Genomic DNA, 20,606 nt, shown 5'->3' on the forward strand with positions numbered 1-20,606 from the left:
TGCACAGTGAGGCGCAACAGTGATGAGCCAGAAAGACTGTTTTTATAGGACAAAGTAAGAGGGAAAGTAAGGATGAGTGAGCTGCTCTTGCTTTCAGGTCTCAGTGGGACCGCATGCAAGTCACCTGGCTGTGATCCTTAGCAACACTGTAGAATGGAAGGCTCAAGCAGCAGGCTCAAAAGCTGTTTCTCCAGTGCAGGAGTCAGAGCATTCTTAACCTTCTGGGCGCCTCTCCATAAATTCACATTTTGATCCCAGCAGGCACTGGTAGCTTTGCTGCAGAGGCAGGGAGAAGATTCTGCTGAGCACAGCACCTGACAGAGATGAGGGTTTAATTAATGTATATGTGGTTCTGCAGGAGTGAGTGGGTTAAACACAGGAGCATTTTGCTGTATTTACCAGTGACCTGTGTGGAGACTGTGCTTTGTAGCAGGAACACTTAACCCTGGACTGGAGGCTTTCTGTGTGTGCTGCCAGGATGGGTTAATGAAAAATTTTATTTCCAGTAGCACTGAGTTCCTGAGAGCAATTTGAGAACAGGCTGTGGGCTGAATGAGTTGGTTGTTTAATACCATCAGTCTCTGGATGGCATCAGGGAGGTTCAGAATCTGAACAGACTCTGGTGCTTAGAGTGTGGGGCTGAAGGTGGTAGGAGGGGCTGGGCCTGAGGGAAGTGGTCCCATCTCCCCAAAACCTTGCCATGATATGTTATGTCAGTAGGAGGAAGTAAAGACCCTTAAGGGGATGAGGTGATGGGACAGAGTCTGTGGAACTTAATACCTGAATTGTGTCTGAGCGAAACAGCTTGGGGATATCCGTGTTTTCTGCGTGCTCCCTCATCCTCCCATGTCAGAGCTTCGTGGAGCTCTGGGTCCCACAGCCTGGCTGTGCTATGGGAAGGTAGGAGCCTTAGCCAAAGTTCTGTTTCCATACCTTAGATTTCCCTGTGTATCCCTGAATGTGAGAGCAGAAAGAGCAAGGGGAGTCAGTTTACCTGCGAATGATCCTCCTGACATCCTCAACATCCTTGCAGTCTCCACAGAAACATCTGTCCTCTGGATCTGGGCTGGAGGCCACTCTGGAGGTGGGAACTTCTCAGGAGCATCTCACTTGTTCCATGTAAGAGCAGGGATCTCCTTCCTCCTCCTCACCTGCTCCCTGGGAACATTCCCTGGCAGGAAGAACATCGATTCCCTCCTCTGAGTCGCTGCCTGCACACCAGGGGCTTTTCTCTGCCTGACTGTGCAGCAGAAAGTGAAATACCTGAGACTTTGAATGTGTTCACTCTTGGCTTTGAACTTTCTGCTCATCTCGTGTGTGTGGCTATGAAGAATCTCTCTCTGTAAAACATATTGCTCTGATTTTGAAGAGGCTGAGGGTGCTTCTGTTCTGGTGCTCTAGACAGTGTCAGCAAGGGGTAAGGGAGATGCAGATGGTTGATGGATTTAATATCCCTTCTTGATTGTATCACAGCAGCTGTTTGATGTATCCTCCTGCAAGGTCTCTGAGAGGAAGGGCTCTGTCTATGGCAAGCTCCAAAAAGAGGGAAACTCTGGTCTCTTGGATGGTGCCAGGGTGGATTTATTTTTTTAGCTGAAAGCACAAGCGCTTCAGAGAAAACACCTGGAGGGAGAAAGTGATTGTAAAGGCTTCTGAGCAGTGGGATTGGCTCCCTCAGCTGCTCCCTGGGTGGCTTCTAGAATGGGGACTTGGCACAGAGCTGCCATCCTGGAGCTGGGCTTGGTGTGTCAGGGTGTGTTTGTGAACGTCCGGCAGAGAGCCTGCTCTTAGAGCAACCTTACAGAGGTCTTACAGATTGGGATTTTGGTAGTGTTGCCTGGGCTTGCAGGGTGTATGTGTGAAAGGGAGGGGATGGGCTGTTCTGTGTGCTGACCGGGACCTCTGCTTCCTGCAGTGGAGAACAGAATGGGGCTGGTTCTCCCGGGGCTGGCACTGCCCCACCAAGTGGTTTTTACTTTTACAGACTATCCATATATGTGTGTGTATATATATATATATATATATATATATATATACATACACACACACACACATACTGGTATACTTGGAATATCTTGCTGAGAAAAGGAGCTTCAGTATGGAAATCATAGTGACTTTTTTTTTCTGTTAGATGTTGCAGCCTGAATTGCTGCTAATAAAGTCCAGGGTAAGGAAGTAAAAAGTAGTATCCACAGATGTTTAATTAAGACGCCCATTTGTCACTGTGATATTTTCTGAAAAATTCCTTCACCAGGATTTCTTCTCCTGGGAAGTTGAGAAGCCTCAGAGGAGGATGTAAATAATATTATCTGATCACTTCTCCCTGTGTTTTACTACTTTGGAATGTGGCAGGTGTATCTCTGATTGGTTCCATGAATTGTTTTTACTTAATGACCAATCCCAGTCCAGCTGTGTCAGACTCTCTGGTCTGTCATGAGTTTTTATTATTCATTCCTTTCCTAGCCTTCTGATGTATTCCTTTCTCTCTATAGTTTAGTATAGCTTTAGTATAGCACTTTTTAATATAATTTAATATAATATCATAATATAATAAATCAGCCTTCTAAGAAATATGGAGTCAGATTCATCTCTCCCCTTGTCCTGGGACCCACAAACACTTCAGCACCCGGTAAGATGTTCAGGGTGCCAGGCACCCTCCTGGAGGGTCTCCAGCTTTCTCTGTGCCCAGAGGCCGGGGCTGGACAGTGGCATCGGGGCAGCACAACGACAAGGATCAATGGGGGAATAGGGAGGGAGTGGCTCAGGGACATAGGAGCAGACACAGGAACAGGGGAAGGAGCCAATGGCATCTTAAAAGCTTTTTGGGGGGAGTTTCTTGGGTCTCCCTAACCAAGGGGATGCCCCCCAGGGTCTCTACAATTAAGGACTCAGAAGTTGGCTCATTTGAATGAATTTTTGATATTCTGTGGTTTTGGATGCCTACTAAACCAGAGGACCACACTTCCAGGTAGTTAGTGTGTTACTTCTTTTCCAGGGTAGGGCTTTTTTTTTAATGTATAAACTCTAGGAGAGGAGCTGCAATTTTCATTTTTACAGTAGTAAATATCAGGGGACAATCTATCTCAATGGTTTGGATTTTGGTTGGTGTGAAACAAGTCGGGGGGGACCTGGTAGTGTTTGGATTTTTTTCTTTAGTATTTAAATATATTTTCATTTTAAAAATAAAAAGTAGAAATTAATATAAAAATAACTGAAAATAAAAGCAAAAATAAAAAGGTGAAAGTTAAAGTAAATAACAATAAGTGAAAACAAAAGTAAACAAAGTTTAAAACAAAAATTAAAAGTAAAGCAAAAGTTATTTTATTTTTACTTTTTAAAAAACATATTTTAAGGGTGTTGCATTTTGGTTGAACAAAGATCCCATGCATTTGGTCTAAATCATCTTTAACCATGAAGCTTCTCCTCTTCCAATTAAACACAGAACACACGTTCTCTACCCAAAGAACAGGAATTTCTTTGCCCACAAAACAGCTTTACAGTCATGTTTACACACCCAGTGCTTTCTGAGAGGCTCCAGCTCTGCTGTTAAAGCTGGTCTAAAATATAAAACTGTTTTCTACAGAAGCTCAATCAAGCAATCCATGTGCTCAAGTGATAATTAATCAATTGGTTAATTAAACTCTACAGCTCTGCCTCCAGGAGTTAAGCTGGGAACTGCATCTCCAGTTCTTATTTTGCCATTTAAATCCAAATTTTACCTGGAATTTGCTACAGAGCATCAGGAAACTTAGACTGTACACAGATATGTACACAGTAATTTAGTTTTCCTTCAGTCAATAATTAAAACCAGCAGCTGAGCATCTTCTATTCTTTATTGGATTCCTAGGAAAGACAAAGATTTTGGGCCAACTCCTCTTTTCTGCTCCCACCTTCCAAAGGCTTCTATAACAAAAATGGTTGATACAACATTGGGTTGAAGCAGAACTACAGCACAATACAAAAACTTAAACCTAAAAAACTCTCTCTTTTAAACCCCAAATCTCCTCTTTTAAACCCTTTTGGTTCTCTTTAAAGCCAAACAAACTCAAACTCCTGGCCCTGTGTAGAATATTACACATTCTAAAACAAATACTTTGAATTTCAGGATAATTAAATGTGAAACTGACAGAGTTTAAGAATAAAAATTTCTCCTTTCTGTGACACTGCTGGGGCCCAGGGTATAGTTAAGACCCAGCCCTCACAGGAACTGTGCCACAGCTTGACCAGGTAGAATTTTTATTCTGATAAATTGCAAAATCGGGTAGGTTTTGTCCATTGTGACAGTAAAGTCTCCCAGTGAGGAAGAAACAGAGGAAACGGGAGCTGCACCATGTTCATCAGATGCCAGCAGCCCCTAGGGGGAAAAAGGTGTCCCCTAAACCAAGCAAGCAAGGACATTTCTTCCACCTTTTCATGGCAGTGGCAGCACTCAGCAGGTGATGGAGCAACTGATGGAGCACTCATAACACATTGTAGGGAAACACATCAGGTCAGCAGAACAGATGAATTACAAATATGCTGCAAATCAAAAATTATGTTATTTGATAGATTCAAATAACACCTCTCTACTACACTCGCACATCAGTGCAAGAACTACATACTTTATTTTCCAACAGCAAAAGCCTGGGAAACAAGGGCCAATTGAACTAACCAGTATAGGAAGGTGAACAAGAGGCAACAGCTGTTCTTTCAGAATCCCAGCATCAGCCGCTTTCCAGAAAAGCAGCTTTTCCAGGTTTTACTTCACTACTGATGGCTTCACCTAGGCTTCCAAGTAGTGCTGGCAGCTCATGGTTGAAATCCAGGTAACTCATCTTTTAATCCAGGTAACTCACACCCCCACCACAATATCACCAGGCATATGTGGGTATCTCTACCCAGCACACACAATCAAACCAGAAGAAAGTACTGGATAATGATACTAAGCATTAGAAAAACCTTTCTTTGTCTCTACATCCAACTTTAAACTGAGGCAAGAAGACAGAGAGAAGCCTGGCTGCTGTTGCAGCTGGAGACACCAAAGAAGAGCTCAGGTTTGCTGAGATGTCCTGATGACAAAAGGTTCACCAGATTTAAATAGTTGCACGAAAGGTGTTTCCACGTTGCTTTCTGGAAATCAGTAGGATGTGTAATAACCATCTTACCAGACTCCACTGTGCTGAAAAGGATGCTCCTAGTGAACTGAAAACACCTCACAGAACCAGCAGAAACGGGGCACAATGAGGCATCCTACCACCAGCCTCAGTACTCACATAGTGGATGAACCTCCCCTTAGTCTGCAGGGAAAATAAATATTATTAAGGTTAATAAACGGGGCAAATTTTTGGTGACATATTTATTGGCACATCTGGATTTTTAAATTTTATTTCCTGCCACAAAACACAGTCACTGGTATCTATTTTTAAAGCAGTGCTGGGAAAAGAAACATCTCCCAGGAATTCATAGACATGTCAGGAAAGAGGTGAGTGATGTGAGCACTACGAGACTTCCACAGATGTTACACCCAGGGGAAAACTGTATATTTTTCAATAAGGCCACTCTAACTCTTAAGATTCATTATATTTGAGTATCTCATTATACACATGCATTAATCAAACTGTTTGCTGGTCTGAAATTTCATGAAGTACAGTGGAAACACATTAACAATTAGCAATGGGTTTATCACCCCTGTTACACTGTGTAACTCTTGCTGGAACCAGAGCATCCTTGAAGCAGGAGCTGCCTCCTCTCCACCTAACACTTCATGATCACCACCCAGGCACATTCAAGAACCTCCAGCCTCCCAAGAAAACTACTCCAGCCAGAGCTGGAAAACTTTTTGGCAGCACTTCTCCAGTTCTGTTCCCTTCTCCGGACAATCTCCAGCACCACGATGTCTTCCTTGTAGGGAGGGACTCAAACCTGAACACACTATTCGAGGTGCAGCCTCGCCTCAACCTTGGATGAGATCCAGATTGTGCATCCTCAGAGGAAAGTAACCATATACTGCTGACTGTTGTTTCTTAAATCACTTGAGTTAATAGGCAAGAAACACATTAAGATTAAAAAAAAAGAAAAAAAGTAATGGAAATTTTTAACTTCTGGAAGAGGTGAGTGACCTAGAAAACCCAATTGTCCTTTGAACAGCAATTGCATTTAGACGCTAAATTTAATAATTAAGCTGAAACAATAGATTTTAGTGGTGTTTAAAGTGCTAATTTCAACTCCTAAAACCACGAATCCTCAGCAAATCTCTCAGTAATAACAATAAAAGGTTTTGCATACAGATCTGAGTACTGAGGGTTTGTAAAGCACCTCAGCTCATCCAGCAGCATTTTTCAATATGGTCTCAAGTTTCTCTTCCCTCTGGCTGGGGCAAGAGGATATCCAAATTACACCCAGCCATCCTCCAAAGGCTTCTATGGCCAGTTCCTCCAGTGTAAAGGCCTGTTCCTGACATTTACAAGCAGCAGAGGATCTGTGGAAATGGGAAAACTTACCATGACATTCTCCCAACCCTTGCTGTGAGAAAACTTGTGAATTCAGTCTGGAAGTGCAAAAGTCCCTGTTCCTTCCAAACACTTCAGCACATGTGTTCTGAATACCTCAATCAATTCTCCAAATTTAACTGTGCAGCAGGGAATATTTGTCATCAAAACCACCAGTCTTGGTGTTTCTGTATGCCAATAGGCAAGAAAAAAGGTAAAATGCTGCTAAGAATTACCTTAAATCCTGGTTTGAGCAGCATAATTTAATGCTTAACTGTGTGGAACAACAAAGAGACACAGCATCGCTTTCTGGCCAAGATATTTTTCAGGGAATCTCAGCCCACAGGCCATGGAAAAACAAAATCATCCACATCTCTGCATCTCCCTGGGGACTAACAGCACAGACAGACCAGGAGCTACACAAAGAATTTAATGTTCTGTCGAAAAATAACAGGAACAGCATCTGTCAGGTCTGTGTATGATAAATAATGAGGTCACCTGTAATTAAACTCCCACAGGCACACATCCTAACCTGCCTTGGAGAGGCAGGGACTGCAATGAAACACGTGTCCACCTCCCACCTATTTCAGGGTCGCCTGTGTCCACAGCACATGACCAGCAACACTTTTGGGTGGACAATGGGGTCTTTACTGCTCACTTGCATCTTGTCTAGTCATGGAATCACAGAATGGTTTGGGCTGAAAGGGATTTTAAAGATCATCTCGTTCCAAACCCCTGCCATGGGCTGACTCTCTACCCAAGGAGTTTTATTCCCTTCAGGCTTCACTGGGAGAGAAGATGTTACAGGAAATACCAATCCCACACCTAGGTTAGCTAGGAACTGCTCAACAAACACAGCCACAGCCTCAACAACCTCATGTCTTCTTTCTAATTTATTGATATGGTGAACATTAGTCATGTATCCAATATGGGGTATCTATCACCTCACATGGTAACAGGTAATTTTGTTTGCCCTGCTCAAAGAAACCTTCTTGGGCTTGGAGTGTAATCCCACTCAAAACATACATCATGATAATTTTGATTTGCTCTTACTTACATTTATTCAAAGAAAGAAGAAACATCACCCAAAAAACCCAACATTTGATGCAGCCAAACCCTCAGTAAGAGATTCAACACTGCAAAGATAACATTTGGGCAGAAAAAAACCCAGGAAAAAAGTAACATCAGTTGATCAAAGGGAAAAGAGATTGTTTATCCCCTTCTTTTCAATTCAAGTTCAGTACACCAGGTTGTAACTTCTGCACTGAGCTTCCCATTAGTGGCAGCCAGTCTATAAAAACTTGACACAGTGACCCCACTTCTAGTCCCAGGAGGATTATTAACAATGGGAGCACATCACCTCCATGGAGCACAATGCAAGCTCACACTCCAGTACTGGAGATCCACATCAGCCTGACTTAAAGGCAACCAGGTCCTGGAGAAAGCATTGCTCAGGAGGGCAGCCTGCTTCATCGTCTGCGTGTGGTTGACAAACGTGGGACCCCAAAGTATTGCACTTGGTTTTCTCTGCTCCTTGAGGCTTTTCTCTGGACACAAAGCATTGGTCTTCTTCCAGCCTTGCTCCAAAAGGAGAAAATATAAGAACAAAATACCAAAAAAAAAACCCCAAAACAAAACAAAAACCAAAAATAAAATAAAAAATAAAAATAAAATGCAAAATAAAAAATTAAATAGGCAGTACTCACTCTTCCAGGGAGCCCCCATGGAGCTGAGACTTGCAACTGGTCTGAGGCAGGAGGAATTTTTCTTTCCTCCCAGCCTGTGCAGAACATCAGGGATGTGTTCAGACTAAATTGTCTCTTGCATTTCTTAGGGGAATACAGTAAATGTGTTGGAAGATAATAAAATCAGAGCTACTGGTGCTCCCCTGTTCACCCAGCCCAGCACTCAGCCAAGGGCGTGGCACAAACATTTTTGATGCTGATGATGATCTTTTGGATGATGATTAGTGATGTTCTTTCACTAATCCTCCTAATGCTATCTTTTAAATTCGGTTTTGTTCTCCATCTCCCTGCCAGCAGGATCTCCCCACACTGTTCTGCCGCAGACAAAAGGAGAGTCCAACAGCAAGGCAGACCCCCCTAACTGGAGGGTTTTGTTTGGAAGTGACCAGCTCCAAGCAGGGAATAAAGGTGTTGGAGAAAAATTGAAATCACTGCAGGGCGCTCAGAGACTTCCCAAGACCATCCATACATCCACCCCCAGCCAGCTGAAACCATCATTTTTCTTCAAGGGTCTCTCAACCAAGCCCCTGCCCAGCAAACATCCCATCTCCCAGGAACACACCAACCCCCTGGTTCATGTGCCTAACTCAGCTTCTGATGATAAACAAGCAGGAGAGCAGCTACCCTCCATCCTTTCCATCCACTGGCCACCCACTCTTCCCTGGGCAGATTTATCCACATTAAATCATACACAGTCCCACCCCTCAGATATTTCATCCACTGCCCAAACCATTTTGATGCCAACATTGTCTCAGTGTAGGAGTGCAGGGGGTCAGGATGGCGGGGACAAATGCAGACGAGAGATCTCTGAAGCCAGGTCTTGGGACTTGTGGTTTATTGCAGAGGGCGTGGGTGCAGGGTCCCTGCTTGGAGCTGCCAGCTGCAGCTCAGAGCAGGCCCCAAAGAGAGAGGTAAAGAGAGCAGCAGAGAGAGAAAGAGTGAGGAAGCGTAAAGAGAATGAATGTAAGAGTGTGGTAAAGAGAGAATGAAGAGAAAGAGAGCAAGAGTGTGGTAAAGAAAGGATGAAGACAATGAAGAGAGAATGAAGGAATGGTTCCCGTTACAATACAATAAATCTTCTTCTGTGTTGAATATTCTAATTCTTACTAACCAATCTAATACAAGACTCAAATCCTATGGCATTTACATACGGCCTATAAGAATCATTACATTACCATACTGTGTTACATTTTAAACCCTAAAAAACTACTCTTTGGACCCCTTCTGCTAAGCTGCTAGGGTCTGCTCTGACCCTTGGACCTGTCTGCAAACAGAGGGTATTGTTTCATCAAATGGGGATTACCTTCAGCCAGCCATGCCATTGTTTTCCAGTTGTTCAGTAAGTAAGGTATCTCAAAGCTTGCTTTCATTTCAATCTCACTTATAGTTTCCATATTCTCAAAATCTTTTGCCAGGCAATCATATTTATAAGGCTTTCCTGTATCATCTTCCCCAACACCTCAGTCTGCAGCACAGTGTTCAAGAGATCCATGGAGATGTATTAAAGCACTTTATTGGTGATCACAGATTGTACATTCAGCTTAGTACAAAACCCTCTCCATTAACATCAGAGTGAACGATAGCCACAAGGAGCTTTGAACCCTGGCTTGGCTCCCTTCTGAGGAAGCAGAAGGGAAAATGTTGGAAAAAATAGTCAGATTTGCCACTCCAGTTGGACTCCAACAGCAAACTAGTCCTGCAGTCTGCAGCCTGAGTTGCAGCTCAGAGAATTAAGAGCTTGTGGCTACCAAAGGGATGCACAAGGAAAGACTTGGTATCTCCCGTCATGCTCTGCCTCAGGGTCCTGCCTCCTACTTCTGATGCTCCACTGTCAAGTGCTGCTGTAATTTATCAAGACTAATTAAAAACCTCATCTCAAGAGCTCTAAACCACCAGGGAAGAGATTTCCATGCACACCACAGCCTCATTTGTCATCCAAGCTGCTCTCCGGCAGCAAGGCGCCACTGGAGCTCTTCTTTCCTCTGTGGAGGCACAGGCCACAGTCCAACTCTACGTCGATGTCCCCAAATTTCAGCTGGCAGGACTCATTGCAGCTGCAGGAGAGACAGTGACAATGGTCAGAGACCTGTGGGTAGTGAGAGCCACTGGCTACCCCATCCTGCTTGGGAAGGGTGCTCTGTGGTAGCACAGAGCCCACCCCTTCCAGCCAAGCCACGTTTGGATATGCATGGACACCCACACTCCATATCCCATGAGACACTGGTGCATGGATTTCCCAGCCCACTGTTGGATCTGGGTGCTGCTCTTGGCCATCCCAGCCCAAGCACTGTGTCAGGACCCCCTCATACCAGCGGGATGCAGCAGCGTTGGCGGCCACAATGGCGAGAGCACCCATGTAGTGCCAGCAGAAGCACATGGTGAGGAACAAGAGGTTGCTGGAGTCAGTCTGGTCCCAGCCTGGTCCTCCCCACGGAGGGGACAACACAAACCCAATCTGGTCACAGATGAAGGAGAAGTCAGGATTTAGCACATCCCTCCTGTTTTCCTCCTGATTTTACCCCACCTGCTGCAGCTGACTGTGGACTAGAGGCACTGTAACCCCAAGCAACACCTGGGACACTGCCCTTGGCTTCCCCAGCCACTGACACAAAGATGTCAGGAGGGGATGGATTCTCTGCAGATAATCCTTAGGGCTTGCAGTGCAAGCCCAGCATCCTGGAAAAGGGTGACATCCAAAAGGTGACATTGGCAGTCTGTGCATATCCTCCTACACCAAAAGCTGGGAGATTACATGAGAGATTTCCAGATGTTTCCAGTTACTTGGAACAAACAGAGGAAGAAAATGGACCTAATAAAATTAATAAAAATTCATGATTGTTGTTTCCTTCCCTTGTGGGCTCCAATTTCCATTTTCCTTTCATTTCCAGGTCTGTCCATGCTGCTACATTACACATGCACTTCACGATGGCAGCTCTGGCACTGAGCCTCATTTCCTCTTCTTATTTACAAATATATTTGAACAGCCTAGAAGTTTAACCCTAACAGGTGTGCCTACAGGGGCAACCCCACTCCACTTGCCTTCCTGGATGCAATGAACTGAGGAGAATGCTGGATACACACTGACCTGCCAAAGCCAAGAGCCCTGGAGAAGGAAGGAGCTGGTCCTGAATGTCTCCAGGATGATATGGTCTCGGAGGAATACCTCTAGGAGGGCACAGAAGGCTCCGGCAAAGATGGCCATGGCCAGCAGGGAGTGGAGGTGCTGGTCCAGCATAGCATCACTGTAGTCACGGAAACAGAAGAGCAAACCTGCCAAGATCCACCCTGTGTTAGCAAAGGATACCCTGGGATTTTTCTCTCTAAATCATCTGAAAGTTCACTCTTAGGCTCCACGATCTGCCTTGGGGGGAAGAACCAGAGAGCCACCAGCTGCTGTCACCACCTTTCCTCTGCAATCAGCAGGCAGCCCCAGCACTGGATCAGCTATGCTCCCAAGGAACCCCTGTACCTGTGGAGGTCTCTGAGCCCCTTTACGTGGGGGAATCCCTGTGTCCCAGCCAGGGTTGCAGGAGGAGAACAGGGATGGGCACCTTGAGCTCAAAAGATGGTGGGGAGCTTTGTATCAGGATCTGTCCCTCTGCATCCAACCAAGGTGGGAGGATTACACCTTTTTGTAACTTCAGAGTGAGACAGCTGCTGGCCCCCAGGAGAAGAACAGATCCCCTGTGGCATCCAGCTATGGTTATATCCATCTTTAGGAGGAGCAGGGAGGGGGGGTGACTGTCACAAAGCCAGTGTCATCGTGCATCCACACCCCCTGCAGGTCTGCCTTAGTGGCCCCCATACTGCCCGGGAGCTGTCACACCCATGAGCACTGCAACAATTCCTTATTCTGTGTCCTCCCTTAGCACCAGGTGCAATTCACCTTCCACAAGCAGAGCCAGGGACAGCGAGAGCCGGTCCAAGCCAGGGGGCAGCTTGAGTGGGGAGTGTGAGACCACATCTGTGATGCCGGAGAGGAGGAAGAAGAGGTAGATGGTGGAGTAGTGCCAGTGGGTGAGGTCAGTCCAGCTGTGCGTCTTGGGGCTGTACAGCTGCAGGTGGGGACCACTGGGGACAAACTGCTCCACCAGTATCCCTGGACAAAGAGAGAAAAGGTCACTTTTCCTTATACATGGGGAAATGACAAGCCTGAGGGAATGTTCCTTTGCAGGTGTGGAGCTGTGGTGGTGTTGTCCAGGAGAACGACAGCAAGCTCCTCATCCAGGGTGTACGACAAGCACGTCCCTAAGCCCTCCCATACCAGATGTTTCCCCCTAAAACAGGCCCAGTGTTGTGGGAGAGTTGCTGCTGTGCTAGTAGATATTGGGGCACAGACTGATCATCACCCTCTCTTACCTACTAGAGCAAAGAAAGCTTTGACTGTGCCTTCGAAGACCTCTGCGTGCCCACGGCCCGGCTGGCCCTCAGCACCCCCTTTCCTCCTGAGGTACTTCAGGGGGTACCTCACCGACCACCACAGGCCAAAGGCGAAGAAGAAAGTGCCCCGGAGGGCACTGCCCAAAAAAGTTGTTGGCATCGAGCTCATTCTCTGGACCTGCAAGGACAAACAATAGCTGAGGACCAACCTAAAGCATCCCCAAAGGAGTTGGGCTGCTCAGCATCCCCAGGGATCAACATCACAACAGAGCAGGTGCACATGGCTCAGGTGCAAACAGGGAATGTCAGAAGTGGGATATCAGCACAGGGAAACTGCCACTGTGTACATGTGTGTATATATGTATTTATGTAGCTGTGTATAAAATCATCAGAACTTCATGCCAGAAAACAATACAGTAGTGCCCAAGAAAGCGTAACAGCTATTAGAAGAGGAAGCACAACCAATTTTTTACCAATAAAAAGCAACATGACAATTATTTCCTTAGACCATAAACTTGCTCCAAACTAGGCAATTACCAGGGCGTGAATCCAGTGCTGGATTAGGATCTCCAGCCAGTGAAGGCTTTTTCTGCAGGAGGAGGCAACCCAGGAACCATTAACATTTAGAAAAAGAGCCTTATGCATATTCCACACAACCTTTGTGTGGCACACAAGTGGTGATTTAACACAGAGATTTCCTCTCTCTAGAAAGAAGCATAAAGAAAGCCTTGACTAAGTCAGATCAATGCCAGAGTACCAACCAAGTAGGATGGAGAGGAGCAAAGGTAAAGCAAATTTATATCCTGCAAAGTATTTCAGCCATAACAAAATTCCTTAGAAAAATCCCAGTGTAGTGAGCACAGAAAGGAATAAATAATGATCAAACTGTTTATAGCATTGTTTTACCTGGGGATGGTCTTGTTCCCTCCAGAATGACCACTAGAGCTCCTTGCTCTCTGTAAGCTTCTACCACCTAAGGAGGACTCACTTTTCTCCTCCTCATGGGTTTCCGGTGCTTTTCTGCAGCTTGGATGTGCACAGAGGAAGGCATTACTCATTCCAAAGCTTCCACACCGACCTGCCCTTGCATCAGAGATCACATCCTCACTGTGTTTATAAATACCAAAGCAAATCACAAAGGCTGGATGAACAACTCCAGCACGTTCTCCGAGTCCTCCCACACTAGAAAGTAATTAGGCACTGCAAAACAAGGGTAGGATGTGGCATGCGAGTGCCTGAGGTGAGGGAGAGCTCTGCAAGACGTTCCAGGTCAGGTTGTGGCTGCAGAGCCGGCATGGGTCAGACTGGCTCAGCTCTGTGTGGCAAACACAGGATTGGAATGTGGAAACCACTGTCATCCTTTGCATTTCTGCAACACAGGCAATCTGGAAAAGGCTCAAATCTATGCTAAGGTTTCCTTTCAGGATGGAAAATAGTAAACAGCCTTTTAGGTAGGTGAGAAATGTCCCATCCAGGAGCTGGGGATCAGGGATGGCTTTCTGCTCTATTTGGGGTGCCTGCATTAGGGTGAGGTGGCTGATGCCCCAGGAGAACCCACATCTTTCTTGATTATACCCTTGGCACTCCAGCCAGGACACTTATCTTCCCTGCACAGACATCTACATCTGAAGTGTTTAACAATAAAGTGCATTTAAGCATAGCACAACAGCATGATACATAACCAAATTTTACCATTGTCCTACTTGTGACTGCAAGGGCAACAGCCTAAAGCTGGAGTGCACCCTGACTGAGAGACATGTCAGGAACATTAATTTGGCATGAAGTGGAGGCGAGAAGGAGAGCAGAGATATCCCAGAGCCCAGAAATGACAAACGTGTCCCACCTGCAGCCCCAGAGGCTGCTCCAAGCCACACCAGCATCCAGGATAAACCTGGGCATCTGTCACCCCACATCCACCTGGCATGTCCCCCTTGGCCTGAGTTAGTAGCAGACCCAATCTGCTGTTTCAGAGCTGTCCCTGGAATCTCCTACCCTGACCATCCCTCTCCCCAGCAGAGCAGCCTCACTCTTCCTTGTAGCACCAGCGACCCCCTTGCTTCACAACCCCTCTGCAGCCCAATCCAGCAAGGCTTTGGGGAGTTGTCACAAGTATCCTTTGCTTTCCAGCAACTGGAAACAGCTCTTCAACAGCTACCGCAGACCCCAGAATGGTTTGGGCTGGAAGGGACCTTAGAGTTCATCTCTTTACCATGAGCAGGGACATGTTCCACTGGACCAGATTGCTCCAAGCCCCTTCCAACCTTCTAACACTTCTAAGAATCCAGCCATGTCCTGGGGTATCCCTCTTGTAGCACCATCAGACAAGCAGCAGTTTGCATGTAACTCACTCACAAAAAAAAAAAAAAAAAAAAAAAAAACAAAAAAACCCTCCTTTTATAAAACAGCCACTATTCTGCAGCAAAACCAGACGTTTCCAAGCAACAGTCCGATTGCACAGCTCACATATTTGAAGCACAGAAAAACAACCCCCACATTCACAGAGCCCCTCTATCAGCCCAACAAGCCCAACCCTGACACCCCTGACCCACTGGCTTTCCCCACTCCAGCTTTGGAGCTCACACTCACATAAAAGCTCATTTAGCTTCATGGAAGTGGCAGCCAGCAAAGAGCAGAGACATCAGGTTATTTATTTCTCCTGGGAGCTGCTCTGTCTGTCAGAGCACTTGAAATATGGCTGCAGACAGAAGTTATTACCTGAGCTGCCCTTCTCCCTCCAGAGCTTCCAGACTGTGATGCTCCTGCTCAGTCGCCCCTGGGAGCTGCCTGCTGTCCTTCCAGAGCCGTGCCTGACTGCTCACAGCCTCCTCAGGCTCAGCTTGGGAAGGACAGCATTCCTGCCCAACTTCCAGGCTCTCCTCTGGAGCCATTGCAGCTCCAAATCCATCACCATCCATGATTTTGACACCCCACTGGCTCTAGTGGAGGGGATTGCTGCTGTCCCTCTGGATATGCCAGCATTCTCTACAAGCACCCATCAGCATTTCAGGACAGCCAGCTTGTGTGCAGAGGACAAGCTCAGCACCTGGCAGCAGACATTTGGGAGTCTTCTCTTTGTGACTCCTCCTCCATCCTTGGACATTCCAGGGATCCAGGGGCAGCCACAGATTCTCTGGGCATCCTGTTCCAGGGCCTCCCTACCCTCTCAGGGAAGGATTTCCTCCTAATATCCCCTCTATCCCTGCCCTCTGGCAGTGGGAAGCCATCCCCTTGTCCTGACACTCCAGAAGTCCCTCTCCAGCTCTCTTGGGACCCCTCTAGGCACTGGAAGGGGCTCCAAGGCCTCCCCAGAGCCTTCTCCTCTTCAGGCTGAACAACTTCCATCCTCTGCTATCAAGCAGCTCCAAAACACAATAATCCCCCATAAAAATGGCTAAAGCCAGAGATTTCTGGCACCATCAGCACCAGTTCCACCAGCCCCACTCACAGCTGTCATCACAATGAACCCTTGCCTCTCATGGATGTTCTCCCCATGTTCCTTCTTTCCAAGTTCCAGCAGCCATGTCCATCCCACGGCACAGCTGCTCACCAACTGACAGATGGAAGAGTTTACCTGTGACTCCTGCCTGTCCTTCTTTCTCTCCAGATGTGTCAGCAAGGAGGTTATTACTCAGAAGAGGCAGATAAAAGGAGAAGCCACCATAGGGAGGTGCCCCTCAGACAGGATGTTTGGAGCTGAACATCCTGTGGGCCAGTTCAAAGCGCCCTGAGTCAACCACCTTTCACAACCTGGGCCACCTCCTGCCTGCTATTAAAAAAAACAGCCAGCAACTCTCCTGGAGTTTGCCACAAAAATCAGAATAAGCAGCCAATTCCTGTTCCCATGGCAACTATGTGTATCTGTTGTTAGGATGGGGCTGGGGATGACTGGGGAAAGAGCCAAGCAGAGAGAAGGTGGCAGTAAGGTCTGACAGGGCTCTGCTGAAGTCTGTGACTTGGGTTGCCAGGAACATGATAACCCTTTTATGGGGTCCAATCTTATAAAAGTTGCCTGAGGACAGATTTTGGGCCAGGAGCTCGCAAACCAGAGCAGAGCCTTTGTGACCTTCACCTCCCAGCCCACAGCAGCTGAGAAATGGGGGCCATGGCCCTCTCTCCCCCAAAAGATGGACAGGCAGGACACAGCAGTCTGTTTCCACTCTTTTCCTCTCTAATACAACAACACTGCCCTTCACCAAGCAACCACAAACACAAGCCACCTTGAAGCTGCTGCCCATCCCACTGATGGCTGCAGAGATGAGCAGTGCAAGTGCTTCAGGCAAATAAGTACCTCAGGCCACCCAAGTGTCCTCATGTCCTTCCACAATATTGAGGTGATGATGCAGAAACATTCAGCATCACCCCAGTGCCCTGCCCAAGTCCCTTACCCTGGCACAGCCACATTCCTAAACCAGCAGTTCTCCTAGGAAGTTGTATATTTCTCTCACTCGTGTTGCCAAACCCACCCCAAGCAAGCTTGCAGGACCAGCCCTACCCAGAGCCAGCAACCCACAGAAACCCAAGGATGGAGCAGTACAGAAGCAAAGCAACCTCCCCAGGGTGATGGGCTGTGGTCCAGCACAGCCAGAAAAGCCACCAAGCCATAGCCAGGAGCCTTTTATTCCCATTATCTTCATATCAAGTGGGAGGAAGGCAGAAAAAAGAGGCTGTGCCATACACCCATCACTGCTTACTTCCAACGGTGCCTGAGAAGCAGGATGAGTGGAACAGGGATGAGTATACCTGCAAAAGGGTCCTGGGAAGCTCACAGTAGCAAAGGAGCTTCCACAAATGGCAGTTTTACCCACGCCTAAGCTTCGGAACTAGTTACAACATTAAATCCAAGCATAGGGAGAAATACAACCCTCATGGGAGTTCTTCCTTACAGAGCTACCCCTGAAGATAATGCAGGATGAAAACCATACCTTTGTTGCAGCAGCAGCATCTGCTGAAGGGGACCTCTTTCAGCTCAGTTTTCCTTTCTGCAACCACCTACCCCTACAAACCACTACCCCAAAGGGCAAGAAGCTGCCTCCCAAGCAGTGGGAGTCAAGCCCTTGGAGAAAGTGGGGAAAGATGAAGTGGGAGTGCAGCAGCTGCAGAGTGACAGGAAGAACAAGGCCCAGCTGGAAAGTATCTACACAGAGATGCCTGTTTCCATAAAGGGCCAGTAAAGAGTAAAGACCAGAGGGAAAGCCTCTATAAAAAGGGTAAGTTAAGTTATAGACAGTGAAGGAAGTTTTCAGTGCCTTAAACAGTTGAGAAAAGGAGGTTTCTTTTAAACAATCCCCATGAGAAAAATGAGGATTTAACTCTGACAAGTGGTTGGAAGAAAAGATAGCAAATCCCCCAAAATCCCCTAGCAGGTCACTGAAACTCCATGCATGCTAAAATCACTGTAGCCACAAATGGATGGGATTCTATTTCAGTTCTTTAGGAATATACCACTACTTACTCCTAGGAAAAGACTGAGGGTGGCAGAGCTGTGTCTGACTCCCTTCAGCTCCTCAAGCTAAACCCTGAATTGAATTTGATTTCTTATTTTTGGATTTTTCTTTTTCTCTCAGCTGTAACTGCAACATCTTCTCCCCGAAGGTTCATCATCAGCCTCAGTGCTAATGAAAAAATGTGATAATGTTTGTCTCCTTCCTGGGGGTGGTGGGAGGCACGATCTAATTAAAGGTTTGCCAGCAGCTCAAGTGTTGTAGACGGATGGTTGTTTGGGAAGTGCAAAGTATTATTATTATTATTATGACGAATGTTAACACCAGCTTTCATAAACAGGCAACAGGAGGTAAAGCAGGTGATAAAAGCAGAGGTAGGGCTTGTTCTGCTGCTACACCTTCATTTCAGCCTCACATAAAAGTAGCTGTTCGGGTGGCAGTGAGAGATCCTATCTCTGCCCCAGGAATGAGTGGCTCGTGGATGGGCTGTGCTGGCTCCTGATGGAGGGTTTGCCTTTCCAGCTGCAGGAAGAGCAGCTGCCAGGATCTTTGGCTGCTTTGGAGGTTTTGTCCGGGCTCCTTTGTAAGAGAAGGGCAGGATCAGCAGCTTCTTCCGACCGTGGATGAACAGGACACCTGAGTGAAAAAATCAAACATCAGACTACAGTTACACAAGAAAAAAAACATCCCTGAGACACCACCTAGGGATCCCACTCTTTTTAAAATCAGTGTGGATATGGATACAAGCACACTCCCAGCCCACTCCAGCTGCATGGCCAATGGGTCCAGTACAGAGACACTTTAACTCAATTTATAGAATCATAGAATGGTTTAGGTGGAGAAAAACTCAAAGATCATCAAGTCCAAATATTATTTGCTGAAAAACATGATCCAGAACAACTGTTTGATATTAATGTTGTATTAAAAGCAAGTCTCCATCTAGGACTGTCCTAAAGTATCCATCACTCAAGAAATAACTGTGAGGATGGCTTAAGGTTGCACCTCTATGTAATAAACCATCTCTGTACCGCTGATCCAGATACCTTCAGACCTTGTTGGGTACCTAAACTATTTACAAACTGTTTCTAGTTGAAATTAAAATCATTAATTCTCATGCAGAAATGAACTCAAACTGTATTTCCTTCCTTAATCATAGGCTGGATCTCTCCTCCTTTCCTGACCTTCATACTTCAGAAAAGAATGTGCTCCAGAGCTGGAAAACAAATTAGTGAGTGCTTTGCTGACAGTCCTGGGATGTTTGTGGGAGCAGGGAGTTAATGAGGCAAACAGAAACTATTCCAGACACCCGGTGCTGTGGAGGAAAAAGGTGTTTTGTTGCCATACAGTGACAGGGGCCAAAGAAAGGAGGGGGAAAGGACACAGCAACTTGAATAAGAGCTGTGAAGAATTAAATAAACCCTATCCCAATTCCAAAAGCAAAGTGTGCTTTTAAAACCAGAGTCAGCTTTCATTTGTGCCCTGTGCTTTCACTGTGCTCTGGAATGGAAAAACCTCTGACTTTCGAGGCTGGGTAGGAGGAAGATGACTGCATCCAGCTTGGATCTGTTCCTAGTCCAACAGCAGCTGCTGCCCTCCCCTGGCTGTTTAATGGGAATAGTGATGCTTGGGCTGTTTCCTAAAAGAAAATAATTCACAAAAGACCAGAAATAATTCAGAGCATCTCACAAGGCCTTTTTGCTCTTCAATTAACCCGTTCCTGTCCTGCAGCACTCCCATTAACTTGGTTTGTCCCCTTCCTCACAGGGGGTTGGGGGTCTCTGCCATTAGCAGGTGGCATCTGCAGAATGGTTTGTGTCTCCCCACAGCAGCCAGAGGAATTTGTGATGTTTGGAAAAACTATTCTGCCTTGGCATAATAAAAGACATCTACAAAATGCTCCTCATGTTCAGTGGTTACAACTCATGAGACCCAGTCATGAGTTTATGAGATGGATTTATGGAGATGCAGCTCTGCTGCTTCACTCTCATCACGCCCAGTCTGTTTGCACCTCCCAGTATCCAGCCCTGCAAAACAAACCAGCTTGTAAGTGGATATACAGGAAAGCTGCCATTCAAGGAAAGCTACTCTTTATAGCATAGTTAATAAGAAATAAAATCCAGGCTGCAGTCTCTATAGTCTGTGACAGGCTCTTTGCACAAAGCGAAAAGGGTTAAAGGACAAGCTTTGCCTTCCCTTGGGCCTGTGCAGTCATGAACATGAGCACAAAAATCTCTTGCAAACCCCCACCACACAGATGGGAGAAGATCTCAGTGCAGAGCATTCTTCCAGCCCTGGGGTTTGAGACATGAACAAAGGCAATTTACCTTGTACTGGTGGTTATTTTATTTATTTATACATATATATGTACATATGTAATTTTTTTAATTCCCATATTAGCATATTTTCCTCCTGTCCAGGAGGTGACATTCCAGGTACTTTTTTGCAAGAAATTAGCTAGTAAAGGCAGCCTAAAACAAATTATGTGCTTGTTTCATCTTGCTTTCTAAGCTAAGGGGGTTTATTTTCAATGGAAAACTGGGACATTTCATGAATCCCTGCTGCATAGCTATGTA

General features: G+C 46.2%; 1 protein-coding gene across 10 annotated transcripts; it reads right to left on the reverse strand.

The window, feature by feature from the left end:
* Positions 1 to 9,030: 9,030 nt before the first annotated feature.
* On the reverse strand, positions 9,031 to 18,665 carry LOC135285413 (transmembrane protein 45B-like). 10 transcript variants are annotated; one of them, XM_064397671.1, is made up of 7 exons: positions 17,515 to 17,971; positions 13,499 to 13,618; positions 12,572 to 12,770; positions 12,099 to 12,311; positions 11,298 to 11,482; positions 10,522 to 10,667; positions 9,031 to 10,266 (listed from the first exon to the last, which is right to left on the reverse strand). In XM_064397671.1, the coding sequence occupies exons 3-7, from the start codon at positions 12,759 to 12,761 to the stop codon at positions 10,137 to 10,139; spliced, it is 864 nt and encodes a 287-aa protein (XP_064253741.1). In that variant the 5' UTR covers positions 12,762 to 12,770; positions 13,499 to 13,618; positions 17,515 to 17,971; the 3' UTR covers positions 9,031 to 10,136. The 10 variants fall into 10 exon arrangements, with proteins under 10 accessions (XP_064253741.1, XP_064253739.1, XP_064253738.1 ...); XM_064397669.1 differs by having other exon boundaries at positions 13,499 to 13,670; positions 17,515 to 17,970; XM_064397668.1 differs by having other exon boundaries at positions 13,499 to 13,699; positions 17,515 to 17,970.
* Between the last annotated feature and the right edge of the window lie 1,941 nt (positions 18,666 to 20,606).

The sequence above is a fragment of the Passer domesticus genome, chromosome 23, assembly GCF_036417665.1.
Source record: "Passer domesticus isolate bPasDom1 chromosome 23, bPasDom1.hap1, whole genome shotgun sequence".
NCBI lineage: Eukaryota > Metazoa > Chordata > Aves > Passeriformes > Passeridae > Passer > Passer domesticus.